The following is a 26,179-nucleotide window of genomic DNA, read 5'->3' as shown; positions in this document are numbered from 1 at the left end:
GAGCTCTACCGGCTCTAGCATTATGGCAATGAAGGGACCCAAAATGCTCCCAACTTTTTGGAATGTGACAAGATGTATTCCACTTCGCCGACAAATTTTGCCGCGTCAGAAGCGGTTAAGCGGTAAGACTTTTGGCTTCTGACAATCAGCGGCCGTGTATGATACGAATAATCAACCTTGGGCAGCAATGGCTGCTGATGGAGGTGGCATCGGCGCCGGAGAACTGGCGGCGGGCGTCGACATGAGCATGGTATCTGCTTGGTCGCCGGCATTGCTATCCATGGCGACATCACTCTCGTTTGGTTTAACGTCGCTGGACCCCTGTTGGGAGACCTGGTTGTTATCGCTGGACTCTTCACCATTGGGCGCCTGTGGTCTCTCCTGGCCTCGCCATGAAGCAAGCTCCCATACCACCCCAGTGAAACTCTTGAGAGTGAATGGCTTTTTGCTCCATTTGCGACAGGGTGCGCCAGAACGGTCGAGGGCACGAAGGCCCGCGTTGATGGCACCTTGATTGGCCTTGGGGCCCAGCTTGTGTCCAGCATTGATGCCAACCGGGGTCGAGCCTTTCATGCCGCCATGATCGATGGTGCCGTCATCACTAGAGGCGGAGAGTCAGTAATGTGTACGAGAAGACGGCGTAAGAGTTCTGCAACGGAGGTCGTGTATACTTACAGTCTGGGTTTCTTTTTGGGGCCAGGCTTGCCTCGGGGCCTTGGTAGCCCGTTCACTTCAGACATTTGTCCTAGATTTCTCTTGGTGCCTGCCAGCGGGCCTCCTTTGCGTTTCTTCGAGCCATCGCCATTAGAGGTATCGGCTGCATCGGCCGGCGTGGGAGCTGGGGTGGAGGTGGCCTCGGATGCATTGTCATTTACCTCGGGGACTTTCAGGGTTGAAGTTTCCTCGACTGCAGCCGGGGGAGACGACGCTGCTGAGGCCGTGGACTGCTCTTCTGATTTGGCCGAAGGCTCCTCGAAGCGATGCAGGATTTTTGGTGACAGCTTGAGTGTTACTATCTTCTCTTTCTTTTTATTCTTGTCCGCTTTGGCCGTGGCCGAGGGTGAGCGACCCGTTGTACTTGTGGAAGACATGGTCATTGACGGGTATTATCCAGGGAGTTGAAGTGAAAACGATTGCGAGGTCTTCGGTAGGGAGGCGGGATTGTTGAGGTGTGCACAGTCAGCGGGTTCAGCTTTGGTAAGGCTTGTGCTGGCGGTAGGCGGCAGGTGGCAGGTGGCTGAGATAATTTGCCTGTGCGTGAAGCTGAGGTGCGAGGGTATTATTATTGTGGTCAACTTAGTAGTGTGGTGTTGGTAAGGGTGGATTAGGCTGGTGACGAGTGGTCATGGTGGTTGAGTGCAGGTTGATGGGTAGAAAGGGTGATTAGAAAAAGTGAAGATGAGGTGGGCATGAGAGTTGAAGGGGATGAGACAAAGACGGTGCTGGAGCTGGACCTGGCGTGTGATTTTGTGTGTAAGTGGCCGGATCATTCTGGATGGCATGGCTTGGGATTTTTGCATGGTGCTGGGTATGGGTTTGGGTTTGGGTTGGCTCAGATCAGATCTGGGGAGCGCAAGAGAAAGGTGAGAGGGCTGAAGGGTTTGAGAGGCGCGTGTGACGGCAGAAACGGGAGGCGGCGAGCAGCAAACCGCCCTACTGAGCCTGCTCACGGCGCGCGACTCGGAGGATGCTCTGAGAGAAGAGAAGGATGAAGCGACCAGGGTTTCTCGCTTTGGGTGTTGCGAGAACCCGCATTGGGCGACATCATGGGGTCATTTGAAGTCTCGGCGCAGCATTTAATACCCTGGAGGCTGCAATTGGCGCTGTCAGACAGAACCGTGATTCAGGTGGCCCATCCGTGCAGCGCCCCGCCTGGCCGCTTGCTTTTTTTAGTCAGGAGCAAAAACGCCTGGACGCGCTAGCCGCATACGGTAGCGCGGCTTCTATCACTTGCGCAGTCAAAGTGGCAGTCAAAGTGGCAGTCAAAGTGGCAGTCAATCCACTCGTGCCACTCCTGCAACCTGCGGCCACTTTAGCTTTTTGCCTCCCTCTCGCGATGCTCTCTCCTTCGCCAGTCACCCACATTCACTCTCGGGTCACCTTGGTCAATCCGACGTAAGAGGCAATCCACCGAAAATCTTGGTCGCCGTATCTCTTGAGCCTGGCCACCATCAAGTCGCCTTGTAATCGACTAATGTTTCCCACATCATCGCCGAGCAGTTGCCTGTTGGGTCATCAAACGCCCACTCCTCTGCCTGTCTCCGGGTCTTCCGTCCACAAAAATTCGTCATGGTCAAGGCGGTGGTGATGGCACTTTAAGAACGATAATGAAAAAGGGTACTTTGTAGTCTCCATGTTGGGAATCGAAATGCATCCCGCGAAGAGAAGAAAGCTGCATCAACCTGGCGGGTTTTTGAATAAACCTTTTCGCTCACCGCTTCGCTCAACTAACCCTCAGCCTCAGCCTCAGCCATCTGCTGAACAAGCTCACATTCAGGCTCCAGCTGCTGAGGTTCCTTCCAACCTTCAACCTTCATCGACAGACAAAAGCTCATACATCCGATCATCTCCTCAAATCGCATCCATCCCGCGATTTTCTTCCCAACTCGCGCCGGCCGACTCCGCATTGCGAGATCTCCAGAAGCAGCACACTGCATTGTCCATTCGGCTAACTCAACTACGCCACTCTCTTCAAACGGCAGAGGAAGCACTTCAGATTGAAGGGTCAAAGCAAAATGCGGAACTGCCGCCTCTGATTTCCCGATGGCGTACGGTCGCTCAAGATGCTGCAGAAGAGCTTTTTGCTGATGCCAAAGAGAGGATTGACCGGATGGGAGGTGTTGCCCAATGGCAGCGACAGCTTAAGGAGGAGTCACGGCTGTGGAGGGACGATGATGATAGAGAGGCATTCGCACGCATGAGTGCGGGCACCGACGAGGACGACGATTGTCAAGGAGAGGCGAAGGAAATCGACCAGGCAGAAGTTGCGGATTGTGAGAGCGAGGCCGAGCCCGAAGAGAGCGTAAGTCAAAAGGTCGGGTACCCTCTCCTCTTGTGCGCACTAATTTTGCATCGATTAACAGTGCTTCACGATGGAGATGATGCTCAATCAAATGAACATCGATTTGCAATGCATCGGCTTTGATAAGCACCAGGAACGCTGGGTATGACTGGAGCTTCTGCAGGAAGTTCAATTATCGGGAAATGCAAGCCTGCTGTGAAGAAATCCTGCGATTCCAGAACAACGATGATTTGCAAGACTTGGGCATCCCTCATTATTCCCATCCTCATACGGCAACCTCGTCCTGCCTAATCGAGAAATGGACCAATAAGAGCCACCCAACAGGCTGACAAAGCACATCCGCATGGCATTGGCTTGCCTTTGCACCCTGAGCCAGGTTCTCGAAACGCCCGCATGTACCACTGCTTGGGGCCAGCAAATCGATAGTGCTGTGCTTTGTCTTGGCCGCGCCCCATTTTCAAGATGGTTGATATGAGTTTTGATAGGTATTCCGTGCTGAGAAATGCTAGGGCGGGTCCACGGCAGGGAAGTCCACAATGGTAAAGCATGTCCAGAGGATGACTGAATCAAATCAGCAGTATAAGTAGGTGTTAGATGTTCGAGTTGAACAGAAGCATGTTCGATATCTTCCTCTGTGCGCCTTTCCTTCATTTTTCATAACTATCCCAGCCTCAAGCTTGAGGTTTCAGTCCACCTGAATTCGCATAGCCCCAATTACCATCGGCCATGCACGCCAGCACCACGCTCTTAACTGGGGGAACAGGCTTCGTCGGAGCCACAGTCCTGGATGAGCTCCTGGCCCAGAACCACAATGTCATTCTGGCCGTGCGCTCCCCTTCGTCGGCCGCGTCGCTGCTCGCGAGTAACCCATCCTGGCCCGCGTCGAGGATCACCAGCCACACAATCCCCGACTTCACCGTCCCGGGGGCCTTCGACTCTGTCTTCCAGACACATCCTGACATAGAATACATTGTCCACGTCGCGGCGCCCATGGTCGATCTGCCACCCGGGACCAGCTTCGAAGAGTGCTTCGAGAAGCCCAACGTGTTGGGAAATCTGGGTTTGCTCCGCAGCGCAAAGACGTACGGGAAGAATGTGAAAGCCGTGAGTGTCACGGGGAGTCTCAATTCGATCACGCTCGGCGACCAGGAGGATATCAAGAGGAGAGTCTTCTCTAGCAAAGAGTGGCTGCCCTTAGGCCGGGAGGATGCTGTCAAGGCGCAGAGTAATTATGTGAGTAATTATTTCTCCGCGTTCTCTCTGAATGTTCGTTCCACGCGGTCAAAGGGTCTCGTCAGACTCAGTGGAGTGGTCTTCAAGAGTCGGTGAATGGCCCGGTTTCCAGTAAACTCGCTAAAACCACCACTTTCATTGCTCCAGGTCTCGTACTGCGTTGGTAAAAAGCTCGCCGAACAAGCCTTGTGGAAGTTCGTAGAAGAAGAGAATCCTTCCTTCACAGTGACCAACTTCATGCCGCCCTTGATTTTTGGGCCAATGTTGCAGAAAGTGGCTGGAGTAGAGAAGATCAATTTCAGCAATGGCTTGATTTATGCCATCATGAACAGCAAGAAGAGTGAGAGCGGCAAGGTGCCGGCGACGGCGTCCCCCGGGTGTGTAAGTACAATCCTCCTTTTGCACGGCTGCTATTCACGCGGCTCTTCTGGAGCAACAATGCTGATATAGGGCTTGGGTGTAGATTGATGTTCGCGATCTTGCGAAAGTCCAAATTCTCGCACTCACGACCCCCGGGGCAGCGAACAAGCGGTTTGTGGTCGGACACCCTATCATCTTCAATCAGATTGCCGATGTACTGCGGAAGGAGTCCGTGTTGAATATCTCAGATCGGATTGGCGAGGATAATGATGATGCTTCAGCTTTGACGCTTCCGAGGCTCGATACGAAGGATGCAGATGAAGTGTTCCAGTTCCAGTGGACAGCCTTGGAAGTGACTGTCAGGGACACTGCCGCTGCCTTGCTGAAGGTCGAGGCCCTGGGTGCCTGAGTGGCTTGATGCATCTTTGACGGAAGAGTGTATACCGTTCTGGGTCTTCCCGGACCAGCATCATCGTTGGTAGCTGGGAGACTTTCGCAGCAGATGGCGCTGGTCATGGACCACAGATAGCAATGTTCACCTCATGATCGGTGGCCGGCTTTCTTTGTTCCACACAACCCGACTTTTGACCCATTCGACAGCCTCTTTGACTCCTGTCCCTTTCAGAGCGCTCACTGGCAGGACGCGGCTATCTCGAACCATTCCTCCCTTCTCACCTTCGAACACTTTCTTCACGAAGCCTTCTTTGATCCTGACGACCTCGAGGCAGTCTTCTCTATCCTGTTTGTTGGCCAGAATCAAGATCGGGATCCCAGCAGTGTCGTCGTTTTCGAGCACGCTTTCTAGAACAGCGCGACATTCGTCTAGTCGACCTTGAGCCAACCCTGACGAGAAATACCCTGGTGTCATGGGCGTCATCGGAGTCCATGGTGTCTGTGGCTCGTCTTCATCACCACCCTTCCCGATATAGCTCTTCTTGCGCCCATGCCACCCGGGCGTCCTTGGGGCCTCGTCAATCTCTCCATTCCCGAGGTCAGTGCTGTCCACCACAAACACGACCGCATGCGCACTTCTGTAGTAGCTCGTCCATAGCTTCCTTAGACTCATTTGTCCACCCACATCCCAGATCTTCAAGTACATCTCCGGCAGGTCAATGGTTGCAACATTTTGACCGACTGTGGGCACGGTGTTGCCTGCGGTGTCCGAGGCAGGCGCATCGCCCGTCTGGCCGGCGACCGGGTCGGCGGTGGTGTTGAAAAGCGCTTTTATCTGTGAGAGAAGGGTTGTTTTGCCGGCATTGTCGAGGCCTAGGAGGATGATGGAGTACTCTAAATACCAGGCGGGTCAGGGTCAGCCTTGTTGATAAGATGTAGCCTGCGGTCTGGCAGAGCTTACCTGGCTTGCTAGTTGCGTAGAGGTACAGAGAGCGGACAAGGTGATACATGTTGCGCAAAACACGAAAGGAAAAGATACGGCTCTATTGAGGGCGCAATCGAAGTAACAGCAGAATGAAATCTTATGGCCCGTCGGGCAATTCTGACACGTGTATCATTATTGCAACGTTTCGTGCTTTTCAAGGTGCACCTTCTCCCACGCGACGACAAGAAGAGGAAGCTCTCTCGAAGACACTCGACAGACGGAAATATTGACAATGAGGAAGTAAGCCCGGCGCTTCGCTTTCTTTGGGCTCGTGCAATATTTACTGACGGTTAAACAGATGAAGGGTCGCTGCCCAAAGTATTCTTTCGTCTGACCAGAACTTGTCACATCAACTTGTGCTGTGCTGGATAGTCAGACACATCATTTCTATGACGTGGACTTGTCGACGACTCGACGCCCTTCCCTTTCTCTGTCGAGCCAATCGACACCCTTTCCTCACCGCTTGGACAGCAATGTTGGAGTCTTCGCTTGATTCTTCATCTCACGCTGGTGATCCCATCCTCTGGCCGGAATGGTCCTCTCTGGCTGCTGTCCTTTTTTTCGCCGCTGCGCGATTGGCTGTCGGCATATCCCACATGCACACCTTGGGATGGGCGGCGCAGTCAGTATGCACAACGGTGTGAACTTAGCTCGTCCAGAAGCGGACGCTGAGAATCAAGGGCAGCCCTCATGCGAATATCATTAAAAGCTCGTCCCAGTCGTGAGCTTCCCCTCGATGTCTCCTTGATCAGCTCATCTTGCCAGATATGTACAAAGCAAGAGGCTAGTCCGTCAACAGGTATATTGAGTCTGTGTTGAGGAGTGTTGAGGAGTGTTGAAGACCTCGATGGGATGGAACGTACCAAAGAGAACTCTTCCGTGGCAGGTCCAGACGAATTTTCGGATTTAGAAGAATTCTCTTTGTCGGAATTTGGCTGGCACTTCACCGGACTAAATCCTTGTTTGACAGAGCCAGACGACCTTATTACTTTTCCTGGCGAAGACTGGACCGGACCCGACCATTTTTTGGCAGGGCCAGACGACCTTGTTCTACTTCCTGTTATTACACCTCCGGGCAGGGAAAACCTTGTGCAGGGTGGAGAACTTCGGTCGTATTCTGATGGTCCGAGCATTGATTCGGCATATCACAGAACTGATGCCTCCGTTGAAATCCAGGGTGAAGAACAGCTCCACGAAGAAGGCTTGGAAGTATCATTGGACGAGCTCCAAGCGACTCCTCATCCATCTCAGCCTCGTTCGATCAAGGCAACAAAATCGGAGACTCGAAAATCCAGAGCCAACTATATATACTGTTGTCCTGTGCCAGGCTGTTCATGTAAGTACTTTCTCAAGGCACAGTACGACAGACACATGAAGTTAGTACATGCCGATTGTACATTTCAAGTCGACGCGGATCCATCCTTTCCACAATCTACCAGTCCCGAGCCTGGGCAAGAGCCGCCTGAACGGAGCGCATTAGGCGATGAAAGATCTACTGCCGAAGACCACTTAGCGAAGGCGCCGTAAGTGAAGCTCGGTGTGAACATTTCGACGGGCGACCAGCTAACGAACCATGTGGCCAAAAGCGTCGACAGGTGGCTCGCCCTCGGCAAGGTCCAGAACAATGATGAACATGCGGTCGCTTCATATCTAGGACGGTGGGCAGCAGCCAATTCACAGCAGGATAATATTTTCGTCCCAACCGCACAGCCTTCGTCTCTCCCTCTGTCCTTTTCGAGCTCGTCGAATTCACCTTGGTTCGAATCAGACGGAGAAGCATCCTTTGTTGCCGGTGACAATTATGTTGTTTTGGCGACTTCTATGCATTCACCCACCTCGGCAGCACAGCTAGCTGTGCTCGCTGCACTTCTTGTTGCCCTTTATCTTGAACGGACGGATGCGCCTAGAGATGGTGCCGAACAGTCGTCCCAGACAAGCTCTACCCCGAGCATGTCTAGTCAATCGAATGGAACCGCACTTTTTTCCACCACGTCCACATCAAGTCAGAACGCTCAGCGGAAGAGACTGTATCCGGATGAGGAAGGAGAAGGGTCGAGACGCAGCAAAGTTCCCAGGGCGCGCGGTGGATCGCCGACCTGTACCGACACGAAGCTCCTGGCTTGCCCATACTCGAAATTTGACCTTTCTCGATATTCTGAACGCAATGCGCTTGAACAGAATTATCGAGGATGTTCAAGTTGTTTTTTGAGAGACATTGCTCGCCTGAAGCAGCATTTGTATCGTGTACATCGTCAGCCCGAACACCACTGCCCCACCTGCTTCGCAGTCTTTGATTCAAAAGAGGTCTTGGATGCCCACATTGTGGAGAGATCTTGTCAACCACGGATCTCGCCCTTCAAAGAAAAGATGACTCAAGATCAACTGACAGCAATTAAAAGGCGTGAAATGGGTCGGAATCGCTCGGACGCGTGGTTCGGCATATATAAAGTCCTGTTCCCGAACTCGCCATTGCCCCTGGATCCGTACGTTGACAGCACGCATGCGGACACAGTGCAAGACTTCATCGCCTTCTTTGAGCGCGAAGGGCGAGAAGTTCTAGCGTCAGAGATCAACCAAAGGATGTTCGGCGTTGTGACCACCACGCCTTGGGAGCAAGAGTTCGTCGAGAGGGTACTCGCGGAGTCGATAAACGTGCTGCTTCAGCGGCTCGACTCGCGGTTCAGACATCCCCTTTCGTCCGACTCTTCACTCCCGTTCAATTCGAACCCTGACATCAATCCCAACAACCCTCTCGCTTGACGAGACGAAATCCCGATCCTTGCTTTATCGCCCCCATTCTCTCCAGCTGGACGGCTTGATGTGCTCAATCAGGCAAGGACAATATCCATCTTCATCTCGCTTAAGACATCCTGCCACTGCACATCAACGTTCGCTGCAGCTCCCTCACTCGCCAGCTGCCGTCTCCGCCACAATTCTCGCGCAATGTCCTTGGATATCTCCAGGTTCATGAATCCATGCCTTCTTTTCACCCTATACCACTTAAGCATCCTCTCCTGCATCTCCTCACTCAAGCATTCACACGCCACAATGAACGGCGGCCACACTAATGTACAGCCTATGCTGTCGCCCCCAAGGCTTTCTATATCTTCGAGGTGCGTGAGGGCTTTCGAAACCATATTCTGGATGCAGGGGATTTGTGGGGGAAGGCGCCGCACGGCGCGGAGGAAGTATATTATAGAGGCATAGTAGAAGACGTAGGCGTGGTGCAGGGTTAGGGATTGAGCAACAGGTGGAAGGCCTGAGAGGTCAAGATTCGACGGTGTCTGGGCGTATATTTGAGTCTCCAGATCATCCAACATTGTGGCAGTTGGGGGCTCGGAAGCTGTGGTAGAGATGCGCTTAATGAGGCTATTCATCATGACGATATGCTTCAGTATCGGACGGGTAAGACCGAAGAACCGATCGAGCACATAGTTTCTCTCGTCGCCCAGAAAATTTTCGGATTCGACATCGATGGTGGAGGGCAGATTGATATTACACAGTGCCGCAATCGCAAGGTAACCTTGGTAGACCATCGAGGAAGATTTGTCGCGGTCCCACTCGCTCTTTTCTATAGTGGACAGCCAGGAGGCTCCGCCTTGCAGATGCGTACGCCATTCGCTTGAGCGGCCGGTGATCATGTCCATTGCCGAGAACATGGTGATGGTTGCGAGAATGGAACCCCGTTGAAGATGGACCTGACCGAGGTCGTGATCCTCATCCTTGAGATTCACTAGGCTATGGCGCAGGTGCATGATTGCCAGATTGTAATGCTTCATCGCCAGTGTGAGGTTCTTGCTGTCTCCGTTGAGGAGTTGCCCGCGGCTGAACGCCGAGGTGGCGCACAGCGCGTGGAAAAGCGCAATCTGTCCGTTGGACTGGTTCGACGGCGATGCGAGGCCCGCAAGAGCCATGGGCGTGAAGACGCTGCGGAATGGGTTGTCTGGCCGGTCCACGGGAACGAGGTGCCAGCAGACGAAGTTTGTCCAATGGTGGATGAGGTCTCGTTGCTCGGCGGGCCGGGGTAGAAGGTCGAGGTGGCGTATGGTTAGCGGTAGAGCAGGGCTTGATGGCCACTGTGTAGATGTGTCCGGGGCATACGATGGAGTTCGGGGATGGACTGTGGATGGAGAAATGACGGCTTCTATCAGCTCATCTCCATTGTCCTCTAAGATCTCCTCCGTCCGATCTGGTAACGAGACCGACTCTCGTCTTTCACGATTTGGAAGCTCCGGTGGTTCTGGTCCACGAGATAGGTTGACGTGTCCCATTTCAAATCTTTGCAGTGGAAAGACGGAAAATGGGCCTGACGACAGGCATCCAGCTCCTGGCGCGAGACTTTCTATTTCCTCCAATGCCTCGTGGACGTCGACACTCATAAAATTCGATCCATCGTCATAGACGGTGGGTGCGCCAATGACGCGCCTGATGTTCTGCTCGCGTTCTTGACTGTCCGGGTCGACCCAGACGAGCTTGATGCCGTACCCCAGGCATTGGAATCCGCCTTTGGTACATCGGGCACAATGGGGCCTTGCCTCGTCACATTTCACATGGCGGTCGCGACAGGTCCAGCAGCCGGAGAATGTCTTGGTGTGCTTGATGGCTTCGCGAGCCTTGGCTGCTTTGCGCGCTGTGTGGGCTGGTTTCATCCGAGATGGTACATGTTGTGGTCTCGGCGCATGACAACCGAGGACCAGGAAGAGGGATGGTTCAATTACATTAAAAGGTTTGTTCGAAGCATCCACCGTGTTTTTGCACCTTGTTCCCGGACGCTGTCAGCAAATCTACCTCCGGTACTGGATGAAGATGGACGCACATGCCAGTGGCAGAGAGTCACTGGCAGAGAGAGAAGTCTAGGCCGGGAAAATCCTGTTTCTCCGCTTGCCCCGCCTCAGCCCGCCTCAGCCACCGCCAGTCACTGTGATTGGACGGGGCCCTGCTCGCGGAACTAGCTGCTTGCGTCCATCCCGGGCCTCCGTCTCGTGCCTCCGCCTGCGCCTCTGGCCGCTCGCCGCTCAGCCTCGCAAGGCGTGTTCGCATCTCCGCTCCTCACGCAACACATCATGGTCATATCCCATCTTACCACCCCGCACAGCTTCTTGTTCCTCCATTGAATACCTCAACGCCCTGATGCCTGATCTACGCGGGATCGATGTCGGTCCGTATCCAGTTTGATCAGCCCGAACAGAGGTGCTACACGAATCTCGATTTCGTTTCGGGCAACGTTATCCTCATCCTCCCCAACGATGCCACCATCTCTGCAGTCACGGTCAAGCTTGAGGGCGAGAGTCGCACTCGGCTCGCCGTGCCCAAGTTCCCGAACAACGAGCGTTCGGATAAGAAGAGATCGGAGCTAGAAATGCACAAGGTTGGTGAGAGGCATCGCTGCCGTCCACCGCAGCTTCGGCTCACACGTCAGGCTCCAGCTTTTGTATAAAGTCATCACCGTCTTTCCAACACCCGAGGTCCAAGAAAGAAGTAGCGGCACTGCGTACACCCTCCTCGCCGGGCAATATCTCTACCCGTTCAAGTTCAAGGTTAGCACCGCTCAAGAAACTGCCGGTGGGTTCTACCGGAAACTGCGGCTAACCATCGTGGACAGCTGCCATTCAACAATGACTGCCAAAGGAACCCGAGTGCCCTGAAAGATATCAGACTTGGTCATGTGAATGTTCAATTTGCACCGGACACCGCAAGACATGTGAAGAAGACACTGCCGCCCTCATTGAGTGGCTTCCCGGGTGAAGCGGAAATCAAATACTATGTGAAGGCGACAATCGTCCGACCCAAGTTCTTCCAAGAGAATATCAGAGCGGTATGCTGCCATCAGTATTTCTTGGCTGATTGGACGTCTAATGTGTGAAAAAGATCGCCGATATCAATTTCCTGCCTATCGAGCCCCCTCGGCCTCTCAACCGTCATGAGGAGACGTTTGCAAGACGAAAGAGACAATTCCAAAGATACCCGGCCGAGTCGCAGAAAAAGATGGGTGGCCTTTTCGGTAGGAAGTCTTCGACTCCTACATCCGCTGAGGAGGAGCCTCCCGCCTTTCAAGTCGATGCCCGGCTTCCCAGTCCCGCCATCATCACCTGCAATGAACCTCTGCCGCTGCGAATATTGGTTGAGAAGCTCAATGACAGCTCAGCCACCGCCTTCCTCAAGATGCTGCAGATTGAACTTACAGGGTACACCCATGTCAGAGCTCTTGATCTGGAAAGAACCGAGACCACAAAGTGGCCATTGATGTCACAGGCGAACATGAACATGCCTCTTGGAAACCCTACCGAAAAAGGCCGAAAAGAGTGGAAACTTCCTTCTCGATTGTGGGATGATTACCCCCTCCCCAATACTGTCTGCCCTTCATTCGATACCTGCAACATCTCTCGGAGGTATGAACTAGAGGTCACAGTGGGGTTGGCACATGCTATGGCGAGTGGTGTACGACCAGAACTTATGGTCCTTCCTTTGCGTCTACCTGTTTTGGTGTACTCTGGCATAGCTCCTCCTCCGAAGCTGCTGCAGGCCATGGCCAACAATCCTCGTCCTCAGCCTGCTCCTTTACACCTGTCCCCACCGAGGCCACCCGAGCTGAATGGGATGTCTTCACAACCTGTCACCCCATTAGAGACTCCGACAACGCCTTTGTCTGAGATTAGCTCGTATCCGGCTCCAGTGGGCTCATACAATCCGCATGAGCAATCAGATCTTCCTGACGACGCTCCACCCAGCTATGAAGACGCTATGGCTGAGGATATTGCACCTGTCGACGGCCCTCGACGGGAGTACCACGTGCCACCTGAACCCCAAGGTCAGCGGCCTGCCTTCAACCCCGACGCAAAAGGTAGCGGTCTCAGCCGACGGATCAGCGAGCGACTATTTTCCGGTGGTGAACCGGTTAGTCCTACTAGGACAACTTCAATGGGAAGTGCGATGCAAGGCTTGACGATGGCCGAGGACGAAGAACCTGGGTCTCCGAGCTCACCTTCAGGAGAAAGTTCAAGCCGGATGTCTAGCTGGAAGAGGAGTTTCAGTGGTCGGAAGGAATAAAAAGCAACTTCTGAACATTTACACCGTGGTCACATTGGTACGCCATAATGAAGAGCGTGGAGTTGGACTCGAGCAACACCGGATGGACATCAAGGAACTAATATTCGTATACATTATACAACCGTTCTCTGTGACCTTGCAGCTTCGTATCGCCTTTCTGTGACTAGTGTATGAGTAGCGAAGTATACGGCGAGTCTAGTACTCAGCACCGGACGCACGTTGTAGTGTTTTAAAGACTACCTACCTAGGTAGTAGTATATGTTGCGTACAGCAGGTGTAGAGGATGATATGGTGGCTGAACTGTGGTGTGGAAGATGGCATGACGTCAGAATACACTGTGAAATTTCAGCCTGCGTATTGTTCCTGCATTGCTTCTTCACCACCTGCACTCGTCACCCCAATCCAAAGACAAGCTTCAACTTCACAGCCTTCATTTGCAGGTTGTTGCCTTTTGCTCGTAAAGGCATACACTCCAGATGCGTGGTATCCATTAAGGCTCTTTTCTTTTGGCCTGGAGGGAGGACTTCGAACAGCCATTATGGACGTCGTGAAAGAGAAGGTTAGTGGTGTCCATCGAAGCCCAACCACATGGATTTTATTGAGAATGTCGTTTTTCATCATTCCTCCGTCGACCTATGTTGCAACTACCTTGTATCCTATTTTTGTGGCTGGAAGGTTTGAGTAAGGTGGAGCGCCTGGCTCGAGCAATTTCTGATATTACGAAGGGCTGCCTACTGTTCTTGCTCCCGGGAGCATTCGTGCTCTACAAAGCCCACACAGCTAACACACTCTCAAGGAACCAGGTTCTGGCGGACATCGCAACCAAGGCTCCTCCTCATTTGCTGCTATCGGTGCTGCGCTTATCCCGACAGCGATAACAGCTGCCATTTTCTTATTGACATTTCTGGCTGTGCGCTCGAGGTATCGGAACATCTATGCACCAAGGACGTATTTCCGGACTATTAACCACAAGTAAGTCCTCGGGGAAGTTTCGAGCGGGAGACACTAACAAGCTCCAGGGATCGCACTCCTTCATCGAGTCACTCGTCGGTCTCCTGGTGGCATGACTTCCGCGCTCTCGACGATAAGTTTGTTTTACGCCACTCCTCGTTGGAAGCGTATCTCTTCCTGCGGTTTCTGCGGTTGACTGTCGTCATTTGCGTGGTGGGCTGCTGCTTGACTTGGCCAATTCTCTTTGCCGTCAACGCCACAGGAGGTGGTGGTGCGACGCAGTTGGACAGGATTTCCTTCAGCAACGTCGCTGATGGGAGGCGGCTGTACGCGCATGCCGTTGTCGCTTGGGTCTTCTTTGGTGGGTTATGTTTCTTCCGCTCATTCAACTACCCTAACATTTGACTTCAGGAATTATTTTACTTCTCATCACCAGAGAAAGGCTCTTTGTCATAGGCCTTCGTCAAGCTTACCAGACAATTCCTGTAAACGCAAGCAGGCTGTCTTCTCGAGTGGTTTTGTACTTGAGCGTACCCCCTGAGGCTCTTCAAGATGAAAACCTTCGTCGATACTTTGGTGAGAATGCTGTGAGATCTTGGGTTGTCTCAAACATGAGCAACTTGGAAAAGCTGGTTTCGAAGAGGGACAAAAAGATTGATGAGCTGGAAGGGTTGGAACTGAAACTCTTGAAGAATGCCAACCGTAGCAAAGATGATGCGCAAGGCGATGACGATGCAAGCTCTAACCAGCAACCAAAGCCGGCTAATGGGGTGCATCGACCGAAGCATAAGTCGAAGTACCTTCTTGGAGAAGAGATTGACAGCATCTCCCGTTTGAGAGAAGACATCACCGCTCTCATTTCGGATGTGGACAGAGTTCGACAGGCCGACTCCAGCGCCCCTGGTAAGAGAACCGGAGCAATATTTGTCGAATTCAAGGACCAAGTCAGTGCGCATCAAGCGTTTCAGCAAGTGCGACACCCGTCACCTTTGACATTACAGCCAAAGTACATCGGTATCTTGCCGAAAGAGGTCATCTGGCAAAACCTCAACCTCGATCCATCACTTCGCATTACGTATTCTTATATTGCTATAGCGCTTGCTGTTGCAACGATCATCTTCTGGTCTATACCAGTCGGTATTATTGGTACAATCTCCAACATCAATTACCTGACGGACAAATTCCGCTTCTTGCGATTCATCAATAATCTCCCGGATCCTATCCTCGGACTGCTCACAGGACTAGTGCCACCCCTGCTACTCAGCACCGTGGTGTCCTATGTACCGTACCTCTTCCAATATGTGGCGACACTGTCTGGCCAACCAACGAGCAAATCAGCAGTCGAGTGGGCTCAAACGTGGTATTTCGCATTCCAAGTGATTCAAGTCTTCATAATCACGACGTTTTCGTCAGGGGCTGCCGCTTTGGCTACCAAGGTCGCCAACGAGCCAACGACCGTTCCAAAATTGCTCGCAAAGAACCTCCCAAAGGCATCGAACTTTTATCTGACCTATTTCATCATCCAAGGGCTCGGCACTGCGTCAAAGAATGTTTTGAACTATAGTGATCTCCTCTCGTTCTTATTCTTCTACTACGTCATGAACAAGACTCCGAGACAGAAATTCAACACCTATTCGCAGATGAAGGGAATCAGCTGGTTCAATGTCTATCCCAAATTCACAAACTTGGCGGTCATTGCCATCGCCTATTCGTGTATTGCACCGCTAGTGTTGGGATTCGCCGCGATTGGCTTGTTCCTATTCTATTTGGGCTACCGCTACAATCTCCTTTACGTGATTCAAGTCAAAACAGAGACACGAGGAGAAAGCTACACAAGGAGCCTGCAGCACCTGATGACTGGTGTCTACCTGGCAGAACTGTGCTTGATCGGTTTGTTTGGGATCAAGAAGGTGGCTGGCCCCTCAACTCTTATAACCGTATTGTTAGTTGTCACGGCTATCTACCACCTGACGGTCAACCAATACCTTTCACCTCTGGAAAAGTACATGCCAGTCGACATATTGTCGAACGAGGACCAGGATGAGGAGAGGGCGCTCCTCAGAGATAACCAGGCCGATCAATCATTGGTCTACAAGCTCGGCTCAGGAAAAGTTCCGGCCATCTTACTCGATCCACTAGCCAGTCTACTCGAGCCTCGCATTTTCGCTTCACAGGAGGCGCTTCGACCATGGCTGCAGGACCCCGAGGGTGAATCAGAAGAGCTAAACTCGTACAGCGACGAGCAGGTCCAAAATGCATATCTTCTACCGGCGATGACCTCGAAAACTCCGAAAGTCTGGCTTCCGAGAGATAGGAAGGGGCTATCGAAACGCGAGGTTGATGAGAATGAAAAGGCGGGGTTGCCTAGCACTGACGAAGGTGCTGAACTTGGCCCGAAGAATGAGATCCTGTGGAACCAGAAGGATTTCACGACAGTGCCAATCTTCAAGCAAGCCCCTCGATACTGATTTCGGTACCTGAGTGCGGTTAACAGACTGGTCGACTCCTGGAGTCCTATCATGCCATCTTTACGACGATACATACAGAAGTACACTTCAAATAGCATGAGTCTGGCTGCATCTATCCGCTCGGCGACCAGGGACTTTTGGTCTTCCATGTGGCTACCTGACACACCGCCAGCACAGTCTCCAAGGACGACGTACACAAAGACGGGATCACAGATTGCACGGCCTATTACCATTATTACAGCCAACTTGTGCCAGGTGCAGCCAATAGCTAGGAGCCCGATTTGTAGGTGCATGTCCACCGGATGCTGGAGGACCGTCGAAAGTGGAAAGGCTGGCCGTGCCGTCTTGTGGCATTTTGGGGATGGTGTTTGGTGGTGCTGCCATGCCATGCCACTAATAGCCACTTTCCCATCTCGTATTTATCGGAGACTCCAGCTGCACTCAGCCCCTCAAACCTTCTGCAACCGAACCTTAACGGTTACCGCAATAGTCATGAGCGTCACAGATGCAGGAAGATCCTGCTGTTGATTCGTTACGGGCACAATCTGGAACGCCATCGCGTCCAATGTATCCTTTTCAGCCAGACCCCTGGGTGCCCGATTCCGTGCCAGACCACTGGGTACAGCTAACCTTGCCTTGGGGCTGGCTGAGGCCCAATTAGCGCTTTACCCTTTCGACCTGGCCTTCAATCAATCATTCGACATGTGCCCCTCCATCCAGTCCCCGGGAGACGGTTGCTCTTTCGGTCATAGTGGTTGGCGCCGTGAGATGGCTTCCTGCTGATGGCTGTTCGGATTGGATGTTTTTCCAGTTCCGACTCAGCCCTGGCACCTGTGGCTACTCACAGCCACGCGGTACTTCGTATGGCTCACCGAATGTCATAGACACCATGACACGGGCTAGACAGTGTGGTGGAAGATCATTGGAAATCATGGATGCGCCCAAGACGGTGAGGCCGGCAAAGCCAAACGAGGGGCTTACTGTGTATCTCAGATGAAGTATCTGGCTTCAAGGTATAAGTATACCTCTTCGTCCTCTGGTCGAGGATGAGATTCTACAACAAACACAGGAGACGAGACCAATACTCAATTGCAAAGCCCATATAGACAGAAGCAAAGCATTAGTTTTCCCCTTTGTCCTATCACATCAAATCCAAACATGTCGACCACCAAGCGCCCATCCATCTTCTCCCGCCTGTCCTCGAGCAGTGCCTCCATTCAATCCTCGTCCTCGACACAACCTTCCATCCCCAAGGGCAGCCACGACACCGTCTACGCCCGCTATGCGAAGGACGGCAAGGGGTACGACTTCAACCTGACCTACCCGTACTGCACCGGTGCCGCCAGCTCCAGCTCCTCCTCGTCGACGTACTCGACTTCCGAATCTGACGTACCCTTCGACTTCAAGCTCCGCTACGCAAAGGACGCCAAGGGCCACGATTTTGGGTCCACATACGCGTACTCGCCGTCGAGAGAATCCTCCACCACCCTGGTCGGCGGCTCTGATGCCGTGCACGCAGACAACAAGAACATGAGATACGCTTGGCACCAGGGCCGACAGGCTTCTTAGGACAGGAGGTTCGGGAGAACGCCAAGCTTCAAACCTTGGAATGCTGATGGTGTATGATACAAGACATCAATGCGGCAAGATGGGGGAGTGAGCGGCCTTTCCTTTTTCCTTCTCGATTCGTTTGACCCTTGTGGTAATATGCAGGTGTGGTGTGGGCTTGTTTTGCTACGGTAATCAAGGAGTTTACACGCGTCAGTATCTGTGTCGTGGAGGTCTGTCTGTTCTGTTATCGTCATGTTGTTATACTTCGTTGTCTTTGTTTTTTACTGTATCCGGCACTGGGGTGTATCCTCTATCGGATGTATTTTGTTGAGAGACCTAAGAGTTGTGGTGGCCCGGGAACAAGCGCTGCTGCTTACGAATATGTACGCATACAGAAGTACGGAGACAAATTATCAGTACTAGGTATTCATTCTACCTGTTAAATCCTTGAGATTGGTTCTTTTGTCCTTCCTCCACCCTCGTTCGTTAGTAGTCCCTTCCCCTGTTCGGCTTGTTTTCCCTTTTCCCCACCCTGGGCCTTCCTGGCCTTATTTCAATATAATTATGTATCCTTCGCCCTGCTCTTTCGGGACTTTCTCACCCTTTGCACCCTCTCGTCAAACTCGTCGCTTGCCTCACCCGTGCTTCCTGTCCCGAGATCTTCACTCATTCTCGACGTTTGTCTCGTCCGGCTTGTCTCCGTTTGATCAAAGAAAAAGCTTACCTTTCTGACTTACTTGCTGCTGCTACTCTGACTTGGTCTAATTGTTTTCTTACTCATCCTTGGCTCCCTTGGCTCGCCTCTTACTTTGTCTCTCTCTCTCTGATATGGACGAAGAATCTAACCTCTGATCTACTCCGTACGTACTCGTACGTTGAAAGTGTTTTGTTCCGGTGGGATGAAATCATGGGTTATAGTGTAATGTCCTAAGGCGTGTGGCTGATGGACATGGTCGGACAAACTCAGAATGATGAAGAGTCAATCCCCCCCCCCCCCCCCGGGGTTTCGCAAAATCTAAATATCGCCTGGTTGGGAAATGGGACTATTGTCTCTCTCTTGGTTCTTGGGAGAAGAGAGAGAGAGAAAAAAAGGGCATCTCTCGATCAATTCAATTCAGGTCATTGGCTCATTTGTCATCGTTGATGTCGTTACCGCTTGCGCGCCCATCGCGACCATCATCTAAAGCAAGATCACACACACCACCTGCAGACCGTCCAGCCCTCCTCCGTTCACTGTCATGCTTCTGTACATCCCCCGTTGTGTCTCCTGCCCCAAGTCGCTCGGCGCGTCTCGTGCGCATAATGCAATGGGTAGAAAAAAGTCTAGCCTGAAGACTCCAGAGCGAAAGTTGCAAGGATCCTGCTTGAAACAATCTAAAACACCTGCCAATTCGAGGAACAATCCCCGCTCATGAATCGAAAATAACAGCTCTTGAAATGACATGATTTGGCCCACGCGTGGAAAGTCCGGTTGAGAGAAGGGCTGATGCAGGGCGGGAGAAAGTGAAGTAGAAAAACAACCCAATTGCCCCAGCGCCTTACGCCTTTTGTGCTCGTGCATATCCATTCGTTCTCTCATGCCGTCGTGTTGAGATTGGTAAAGGCAAGGTTAGAATACTCTTGCAGCGACCTTGTCGCGTAAGATTGCAGTGAGCACAGCGAAGGCAGCCCGGTCCATTGGGAGTTGATATTTCAGGTAGTAATTCGAATCCGAGAAGAGAGCGCGCGGGCGCCGAAGTGCTGGGCGGATCTGCATCCTCACGCCGCCTTGCCGTTCAGAAGCGGCTCTCGCTCTAGATCCCTAGCGTCCTCGGTTTTCGTCCTTGAATCTTTTGACGATTCGTCCTTCTTCGAACTCGAATTCTTGCGGACCCATTCCTGTACGATCCCCTTGTAGTCCTTAGCCATATAGGGGCTGAACAGTTCCGTGAAGAAGTTTCCCTTTCGCCAGTACTTGAGCTTGAGGTCCTGGAGGAGCAAGTCCATGTACGGCACCTGGTCAAAGACCAGGTCGGGAAAGAATCGGCCGTGGCCGTAGGGCGCGCGGTGTTTTGCGTACTGCGCCATCAGGGCCGTCTCGTCGAAGACCGTGGTCGGGTCGATGTCGAGCTTGTGGTTGAGGTACGCGTACGCCCAGAGACATTGTAGCTCGCACCGCGGCGTGTTGGCCAGGTTCGAGAACATGCTGATGAAGGCGAGCGAGTTGTCGCCGTCGCGAGTGGGGCCCGGCGGCGCGATGGCCCGGTAGAGCCGGAAGGGCGTGTAGTTGGCCTCGCGATCCATGCCTGGATTGAACGGCTGGATCACGCTCGAAGTGGGTGATTTGAACGGTCCGGCGACCAAACGGGGGAACTTGGAGGCGAGGGTCGCGTCGGCCTTGTCGATCAGGTCCTGCCAGAAGCTATGCTGCGCCTGGCTGTAGCTGGTCGACGGGATGCCGAGGTCGGCATGCATGGCGTCTGGGATGAATTTGAGGGTCGACTTGGCGGAGAAGCCGGTCGCGGTGACCAGAGCGTCGGCTTTGATGTAGAAGCCACTGACAAAATTGATGGCGCCTTTGGACAGGCGGAGGACGTCTTCGCGGTGAACACGTACTTGACCGGTCTTGAGCATCTCGTAGATGTCCTTTTCGTAGCTGTAGATTCCGGACGCGGTGCCGTACCAAAAGGGGCTGTATTATGGCATGTCAGCAGTGCTGCAGAATTCCCGATTTGCACACACCAATAAAAAAAAAAGAAAACGTACCTCTGCTCCGGCTCCAAGACCTTGGTTCTCTCATCCTTCATCATGCCGCAGTCGTCCAGAGTCGCCTTGTGCAGATTGGTCCAGAAGCCTTGTGAGATGATCTTGCCGAGCTTGGTGAAGTGGAGGAAGTTTCTGATCCAGCCGAAGCCGTCATTCCACAGACACGGACTGAAGAAGGAGACGAATCTCCTTGCCGGGAGCTTTTCTCGCACCGCTTGGAGGGGTCCCATGGTATGGGCGGGGAAGACCCATTCAGGTCCCTTGCCGGATTTCCTGATGATCCATTCGACTCTCTTACCAGCCTTGCCGGCGAGATGGACGGCATCGTAGGCAGACTTTCCCCCGCCGAGCACCGCTATCGTCTCAACATTGGGTTCGTCAGTGAGAGCACTGCCCTTCATTCCCAGTTCGGCCGAGTGCATGATTGGACCTCCAAAGTCTTGAAAGCCACTCAATTCTGGTCGGTGTGGCACATTTGTGACACCCGTCGCGATGATCAGTTTGTGCGCCTGCAAATCGGCCCCTGAGCCCAGTTTGACATTCCAGCCTTGAATTCCCTTGAGCTTCCAGATTTCGGCGACGGTCGATTCGAAATCGATTAACCGTAAGACATCAAAGTGTTCGGCGTATGCCTTGATGTACTCATGCATCGCTTCCCCGGAGACATGCTGGCCCTCAGGTACGCCGAAGCCATCGTGCATGGGAAAGTCCGAGAAGTCGATGCCGCCGCGGATATTGTTCGTCTTTAGGCCCGGGTAGATGTTCTCTTTGGACCATACACCACCAACGGTTTTGTTCTAACCAAGATCGAATCAGTACATTTGTTGAGACCAGTTGCCCGGCTCTAGCGATGACCTACCGAGTCCAGAATTTTCACCCTAGCCTCAGGCTCACATTCACGTATCGTCTTTGCGGCGCACAGCCCCGATGGGCCTGTATAAACTGTTAGTGATCGGAAGAGCGTGATGGTTAAGGCCTGAAGGGTTCGACTTGCCCGCTCCGACAATGAGATAGTCGTACATGGCATCTATTGACATGTCTGATTCCAGTGTCCAAGTGTCGCGTCGGTCGGCGTATTACAGACCTCAGCCGAGTGGGCAGAGGCGAAAGCACGAACAAAGGGCGTGAGAGCCATTTTCCTTTGGAGAGGGGCGATTCACGTCGAACTCGGGGTTTTAAGGTGAAAGACTGGTGACACGATCTTCCCACCGAACTGCTTCCCAATCAGCTCGGACCGTGAGGACTGACTTATCACTTCACTTTTGGCCGTGACGCTTGAGAGAAGAGCCCAGACGCGCTTGGGATTGCCCTGAGTCAGCTCCAGATCCGTAAGCTGATGGCGGTGCTGGTTGCGCTCCACGTGCAGTTGGGCCTTTGGTATTTGGTGTGTCGGCATTTCACTCTCGCCTTTTTATCCGACCATGTGGTTGGGCCACCACGAGGGGCCGACTTTGTCGGTTGCCGACCTATGCGATACCGGGGCTTCGGGATTGACTTTCTTATCGGCTGCGTTCTTGCTGGGCTGGATCGTAGGTGGTTGAGCAGTGGCCCAGTAAGCACTGAGATGGTGGGGGTTTTCTTCATGTTCTCAGGTGTAGGCGACCTAGAGGCCTCAGCCGCACTCTCCACCAGGCGAACAAGAATCTTACGACCACCACTCACCACTCACCGCTTGGCCCCTGGCATGTGGAGTTGCCTGAGCTTACTTAAGAAGTCAAAAGATTCTGGGCGCACTGGCTGCGAGTACGGGGGCTTGTCGACTATCTGGCTGCGTGGTCAAGAAGGACAAATCCTGGCAGAAATTACTGCTTCCAGAAGTATCCCAAGACCAAGGATGTATGGACTACCACGGATCGGCTCTTTCGAAACCCGACACTTTCTTACACGAGGTTGTCAAGCAGCATAGCACACTCTTGCCCCAGATCATCCATTTCTCGATCTTGTGCAAGGCTCACCGCTGCCGTAGGAATACGGCTAAGCGAATCTCACTGATACTGAGACGAGAGGATTCGTATGTCGAATCAATCACGAAGGGAGTGCAGATGTTTTATGGCAGCAGAACGTGATAGTTGGTTCGCTTCTCGATGACCTCGCATCCTTTGTTCTCGTGGGAAACACCACCTGCTGTTCTGGTTACTAGAATACCTCATCCCAAGCAGCTCGTGAGCCTATTGGACCCTGATGATGCTCTCGACACGCCTGACGCTTCGCAAACAGTGCATCCAGAGGTACGCGTTCAACCGATGGCAACCGCAGCCTCAGTAGCAACCTTCTCATTGCCGAAAATGACCTCCTTGTGTGTGACTTCAGCATGATCCTTCTCGCTGGCACTGCCTTCATCATCCTTAGCAGCCATGGCCACGGCGGCAACTGATCCCACACATTTGTAGGTGCGGAATTTCCGGGCGGGGAGGCGTGCCTCGAACTATAGAACAAGCACAGTGTCAGCAACATGTAACCTTCTGCAGAAGAGGCTTGGATCCTTGCTCGAACTCACCATTTCGTCGATCTCCTCAAAAGTCCTGTTCTTCACCTCAGGAAGGTAGAAATACGTCCACAGCGCACCAATCAAGCAAGATGGTGTCCAGATATATCCGTACTTTGGACCCCAGTTCAGGGAATCGGGGTTGATGAAGTATGGAGCCGTGAAGGTGGCGAGCCAGGCTCCCAAAAAGCCAATCGACGCCGCCAGACCAAAGGTGTAGCTTCGGAGACGCTGCGACGGGAACTCGCCACCACAAAGCCACGCGTAGGTTGCTACCATGCCATTGTAGCCGACAATATAGACAACCGAGACGCCGACAATAACCTGCACGGATTGCGTTAGCAGAATGGATCAACCAAACTCGTCAAGATCTGTCCAAGAAAACTCACTCGTCCGGTTGAAGTGCTTGGGCCCTGTTTGTCGTACACGACGGCGATGATGAGTTGGGTGATGCCACAAAGGATCATGCCGGTCGTGAGGAACACTCGTCTCCGGCCCCATCTGGTAATGACGGCGCTGTTGATCAAGATGGCGGCCACGCCAACTGCAACAAGGATGCACGAGTTTTCAAATGCCGAACCGACTTGAGCCATTTCGAAGAAATAAGTGCCGTAGGCTGTAGACTGTCAGGTATTTGTCGGATAAATCTTGGACGGAGAAACTTACAAATCATATACATGGCACCAGAAGCCGCCTGGAGGGATACAGCTCCAACGGCGAGAAGTGTGCGTCTTCGGTCAACAGGGTTACGGAACATATCCAGGACGTCAGCGCTACTGGCCAAGCTTCGCTCGGCGGAGATGGCGTCTTGGATCTCCTTGATCTCGTCCTCAACGGTCTCGGGATATGGTCGGAGCCAATTGAGGGCCTTGCGAGCTTTCTCGGTCTGGTCTTGGAGAAGGAACCACCGCGGGCTTTCGGGGATAAAGAGCATTCCAACCGACAAAATGCCTGGCACAATGTAGATGATGCCAAGGGGAACAATGTATTGGTGTTTGCCGGAAAGCTTCACGGTGAAGTTGTCGATAATGGTTCCAACCAAAGTACCAATCGATGTCCAGGACTGGAAAAGCCCAATGACAAGGCCTCGATATTTCGCGGGGGCACACTCCTGGAGATAGAGCTGCGAGAATGTCATCAGCATGCCGTTCGCAATGCCGATCAAGAAACGAGCGAAATATAGAGCTCCAATGCTCGTAGTGGTCATCATAATAACATTTGCAACCACGCAGAGCAGAGCCGCAATCCAGATGGACATCTTCCGCCCGATGAACTTCGCAACGGGACCGGCAAAGGAGGAGCTGATAAAGGCACCAAGGATCATGAGAGACGAAATCAGCTGCTGCCGTGTATGGGAGATGTTGTATCCGATAGGCGAGGTCGGATCCTTTTCTCCAAAGATCTATTCATTGTCAGAGCTGATGAACGCAAACAAATCTCGACCTGAGAAACATACATTCAAGAAGCCAGGCATAGCCTGCAGACCACCGATGATACCAAAATCGACTCCATATTGAAATGGACACATGCTAACCAAGGTACATGCGGCGATGCATTTCCAGTGAGCCCTAAGGGTATCAGGCCTTGAGGTCGCCATTGTGGTGGTTAGTTTCTAATTGCCAGTAGGAGTCCAAGGCAATGATCAGGTGAGGTTGAGAGAGTATCGAAACTCCTCCGGAGAGTCAGTTGATATATCTGAGGGATCCATCACAGGGCAACACCCTTTTAAGGCAGTTGGGAATGAAAGGTCTGGAGCACCTTGACGATTCTGGGATAGGCTCGCCGTCGTCGACGAGGAGAAGACAGAGCCCCACGTAGAGGCAAATGATATTCGTATGCTAGATTGTGATAGGTAGGAAGTTTAGCCAGTTTAACCATTTCTTGGGCGTCATGGGGGATGTCCGGGGAAAATGCTGGAGCAAACTAGACCGAAAGCCGGCAATGACCCACAGACAGATGAAGAGTATGCGGGCGACAACTTCCTAGATGGACCCTGGCTCCGGAAGGCAATCAAAGTCGGTGAAAGCTCCCAGAGCCCAGCCACCCAGCCTCGTTCAGTAAATAGCTGGCCGGTCGTTGAGCCAATGTCAATCCATTGCCTCATCGCAGACACTTCTGTACTGGTTAAGACTCTCGTGTCGGGACTTGTGCTTCGAGAAACATCTGCTGGAACGAAGGTTGACCCGGATTCCCATCCATCGTCTAGGGCGATGTCTGTATTGTATAGAGGATATTCGATCCCTAGCGATTAGAAGATTCGCAGATAACTATGGCCAACTTAGTCAGAGTAGCTCGTAGATCTCTCCAGAGAGCAGGGTGATTTTCGCAGGCTCGCATCCAACATTCCAGCGTCGGGGTGCGGCTAGGAACGCACTTCCGCAACCCTGGTCTGGGTAAATGCAGTCTGTGGCGGAGCCCCCGTTCATTTGCAAACATTCAACCATCTCGAGCCATCTCCACGTTTTCTACTCTGATCTGCACAGATCTAGGGACTGGTCTCCCCTGTGCGCAGTCGTCGACGGATCGAGTTCTCCGCAGAAAGGAGGAAGCTCCAGATGGTTGGGGATTCGGGCATTTGTTTGAAGCCGACGTGCGGGGATTAGTCCGTTGGTGGATGAAGCTGCTTTGTCTCTAAGCGAATCAAATCAAGACGTGTCTATCCCAGGTCGAACAAGTCACCAAGATGGTGGAGGCCGCCATTCTGTTGGCTTGGACTGGACGGGTGCGCAATTCATTTGCCGAAAACGGCAACCCCAGATGCCGCCTTTCCACGCTCTGGGGATCATTAAGGGCTGAGAAACAGCATGCAAGACATGCAACGTGCAAGACAGGAAAGGAACCCACAAGAACGAATACCCCAGCCTGGGTCCGCGTATTCTGGTTTGGGTCGTAGAAATAAGTACCTCGTATTTAGCTAAGGACCCATGTTCGGCTTTGAG

The 26,179-nt window shown here is 52.7% G+C and overlaps 11 protein-coding genes across 11 annotated transcripts; 6 read left to right on the top strand and 5 right to left on the bottom strand.

Moving 5' to 3' along the window:
* Positions 1-171: 171 nt before the first annotated feature.
* Positions 172-1,091, bottom strand: Z520_02504 (uncharacterized protein; the record flags this gene model as incomplete). The annotated part of the gene is made up of 2 exons (XM_016773018.1): positions 172-601; positions 676-1,091. 2 exons carry the CDS (start codon positions 1,089-1,091, stop codon positions 172-174), a joined length of 846 nt encoding a protein of 281 aa, XP_016636488.1.
* A 1,262-nt stretch (positions 1,092-2,353) lies between these two features.
* On the top strand, positions 2,354-3,170 carry Z520_02503 (uncharacterized protein; the record flags this gene model as incomplete). Its single annotated transcript, XM_016773017.1, has 2 exons — positions 2,354-3,022; positions 3,084-3,170. 2 exons carry the CDS (start codon positions 2,354-2,356, stop codon positions 3,168-3,170), a joined length of 756 nt encoding a protein of 251 aa, XP_016636487.1.
* Positions 3,171-3,748: 578 nt separating this feature from the next.
* On the top strand, positions 3,749-5,024 carry Z520_02502 (uncharacterized protein; the record flags this gene model as incomplete). Its single annotated transcript, XM_016773016.1, has 3 exons — positions 3,749-4,255; positions 4,403-4,636; positions 4,719-5,024. 3 exons carry the CDS (start codon positions 3,749-3,751, stop codon positions 5,022-5,024), a joined length of 1,047 nt encoding a protein of 348 aa, XP_016636486.1.
* Positions 5,025-5,150: 126 nt separating this feature from the next.
* On the bottom strand, positions 5,151-6,018 carry Z520_02501 (uncharacterized protein; the record flags this gene model as incomplete). Its single annotated transcript, XM_016773015.1, has 2 exons — positions 5,151-5,902; positions 5,970-6,018. The coding sequence occupies 2 exons, from the start codon at positions 6,016-6,018 to the stop codon at positions 5,151-5,153; spliced, it is 801 nt and encodes a 266-aa protein (XP_016636485.1).
* A 1,346-nt stretch (positions 6,019-7,364) lies between these two features.
* On the top strand, positions 7,365-8,753 carry Z520_02500 (uncharacterized protein; the record flags this gene model as incomplete). Its single annotated transcript, XM_016773014.1, has 2 exons — positions 7,365-7,516; positions 7,580-8,753. The coding sequence occupies 2 exons, from the start codon at positions 7,365-7,367 to the stop codon at positions 8,751-8,753; spliced, it is 1,326 nt and encodes a 441-aa protein (XP_016636484.1).
* Positions 8,754-8,821: 68 nt separating this feature from the next.
* Positions 8,822-10,642, bottom strand: Z520_02499 (uncharacterized protein; the record flags this gene model as incomplete). Its single annotated transcript, XM_016773013.1, has 1 exon — positions 8,822-10,642. The coding sequence occupies one exon, from the start codon at positions 10,640-10,642 to the stop codon at positions 8,822-8,824; it is 1,821 nt and encodes a 606-aa protein (XP_016636483.1).
* Positions 10,643-11,145: 503 nt separating this feature from the next.
* On the top strand, positions 11,146-13,040 carry Z520_02498 (uncharacterized protein; the record flags this gene model as incomplete). The annotated part of the gene is made up of 4 exons (XM_016773012.1): positions 11,146-11,361; positions 11,420-11,530; positions 11,596-11,808; positions 11,862-13,040. 4 exons carry the CDS (start codon positions 11,146-11,148, stop codon positions 13,038-13,040), a joined length of 1,719 nt encoding a protein of 572 aa, XP_016636482.1.
* A 538-nt stretch (positions 13,041-13,578) lies between these two features.
* Positions 13,579-16,459, top strand: Z520_02497 (uncharacterized protein; the record flags this gene model as incomplete). Its single annotated transcript, XM_016773011.1, has 4 exons — positions 13,579-13,599; positions 13,837-14,012; positions 14,060-14,352; positions 14,403-16,459. 4 exons carry the CDS (start codon positions 13,579-13,581, stop codon positions 16,457-16,459), a joined length of 2,547 nt encoding a protein of 848 aa, XP_016636481.1.
* A 1,158-nt stretch (positions 16,460-17,617) lies between these two features.
* Z520_02496 (uncharacterized protein) lies at positions 17,618-18,028 on the top strand (the record flags this gene model as incomplete). Its single annotated transcript, XM_016773010.1, has 1 exon — positions 17,618-18,028. One exon carries the CDS (start codon positions 17,618-17,620, stop codon positions 18,026-18,028), a length of 411 nt encoding a protein of 136 aa, XP_016636480.1.
* A 1,740-nt stretch (positions 18,029-19,768) lies between these two features.
* Positions 19,769-22,151, bottom strand: Z520_02495 (uncharacterized protein; the record flags this gene model as incomplete). Its single annotated transcript, XM_016773009.1, has 4 exons — positions 19,769-20,681; positions 20,756-21,552; positions 21,615-21,688; positions 22,004-22,151. The coding sequence occupies 4 exons, from the start codon at positions 22,149-22,151 to the stop codon at positions 19,769-19,771; spliced, it is 1,932 nt and encodes a 643-aa protein (XP_016636479.1).
* An 840-nt stretch (positions 22,152-22,991) lies between these two features.
* Positions 22,992-24,837, bottom strand: Z520_02494 (uncharacterized protein; the record flags this gene model as incomplete). The annotated part of the gene is made up of 5 exons (XM_016773008.1): positions 22,992-23,180; positions 23,253-23,564; positions 23,630-23,856; positions 23,907-24,642; positions 24,697-24,837. The coding sequence occupies 5 exons, from the start codon at positions 24,835-24,837 to the stop codon at positions 22,992-22,994; spliced, it is 1,605 nt and encodes a 534-aa protein (XP_016636478.1).
* Between the last annotated feature and the right edge of the window lie 1,342 nt (positions 24,838-26,179).

This window comes from Fonsecaea multimorphosa, assembly GCF_000836435.1.
Source record: "Fonsecaea multimorphosa CBS 102226 unplaced genomic scaffold supercont1.3, whole genome shotgun sequence".
NCBI classification, from domain to species: domain Eukaryota; kingdom Fungi; phylum Ascomycota; class Eurotiomycetes; order Chaetothyriales; family Herpotrichiellaceae; genus Fonsecaea; species Fonsecaea multimorphosa.
The sequence above is the reverse complement of the archived record's forward strand: the minus strand, read 5'-3'. Positions and strand labels throughout refer to the sequence as shown.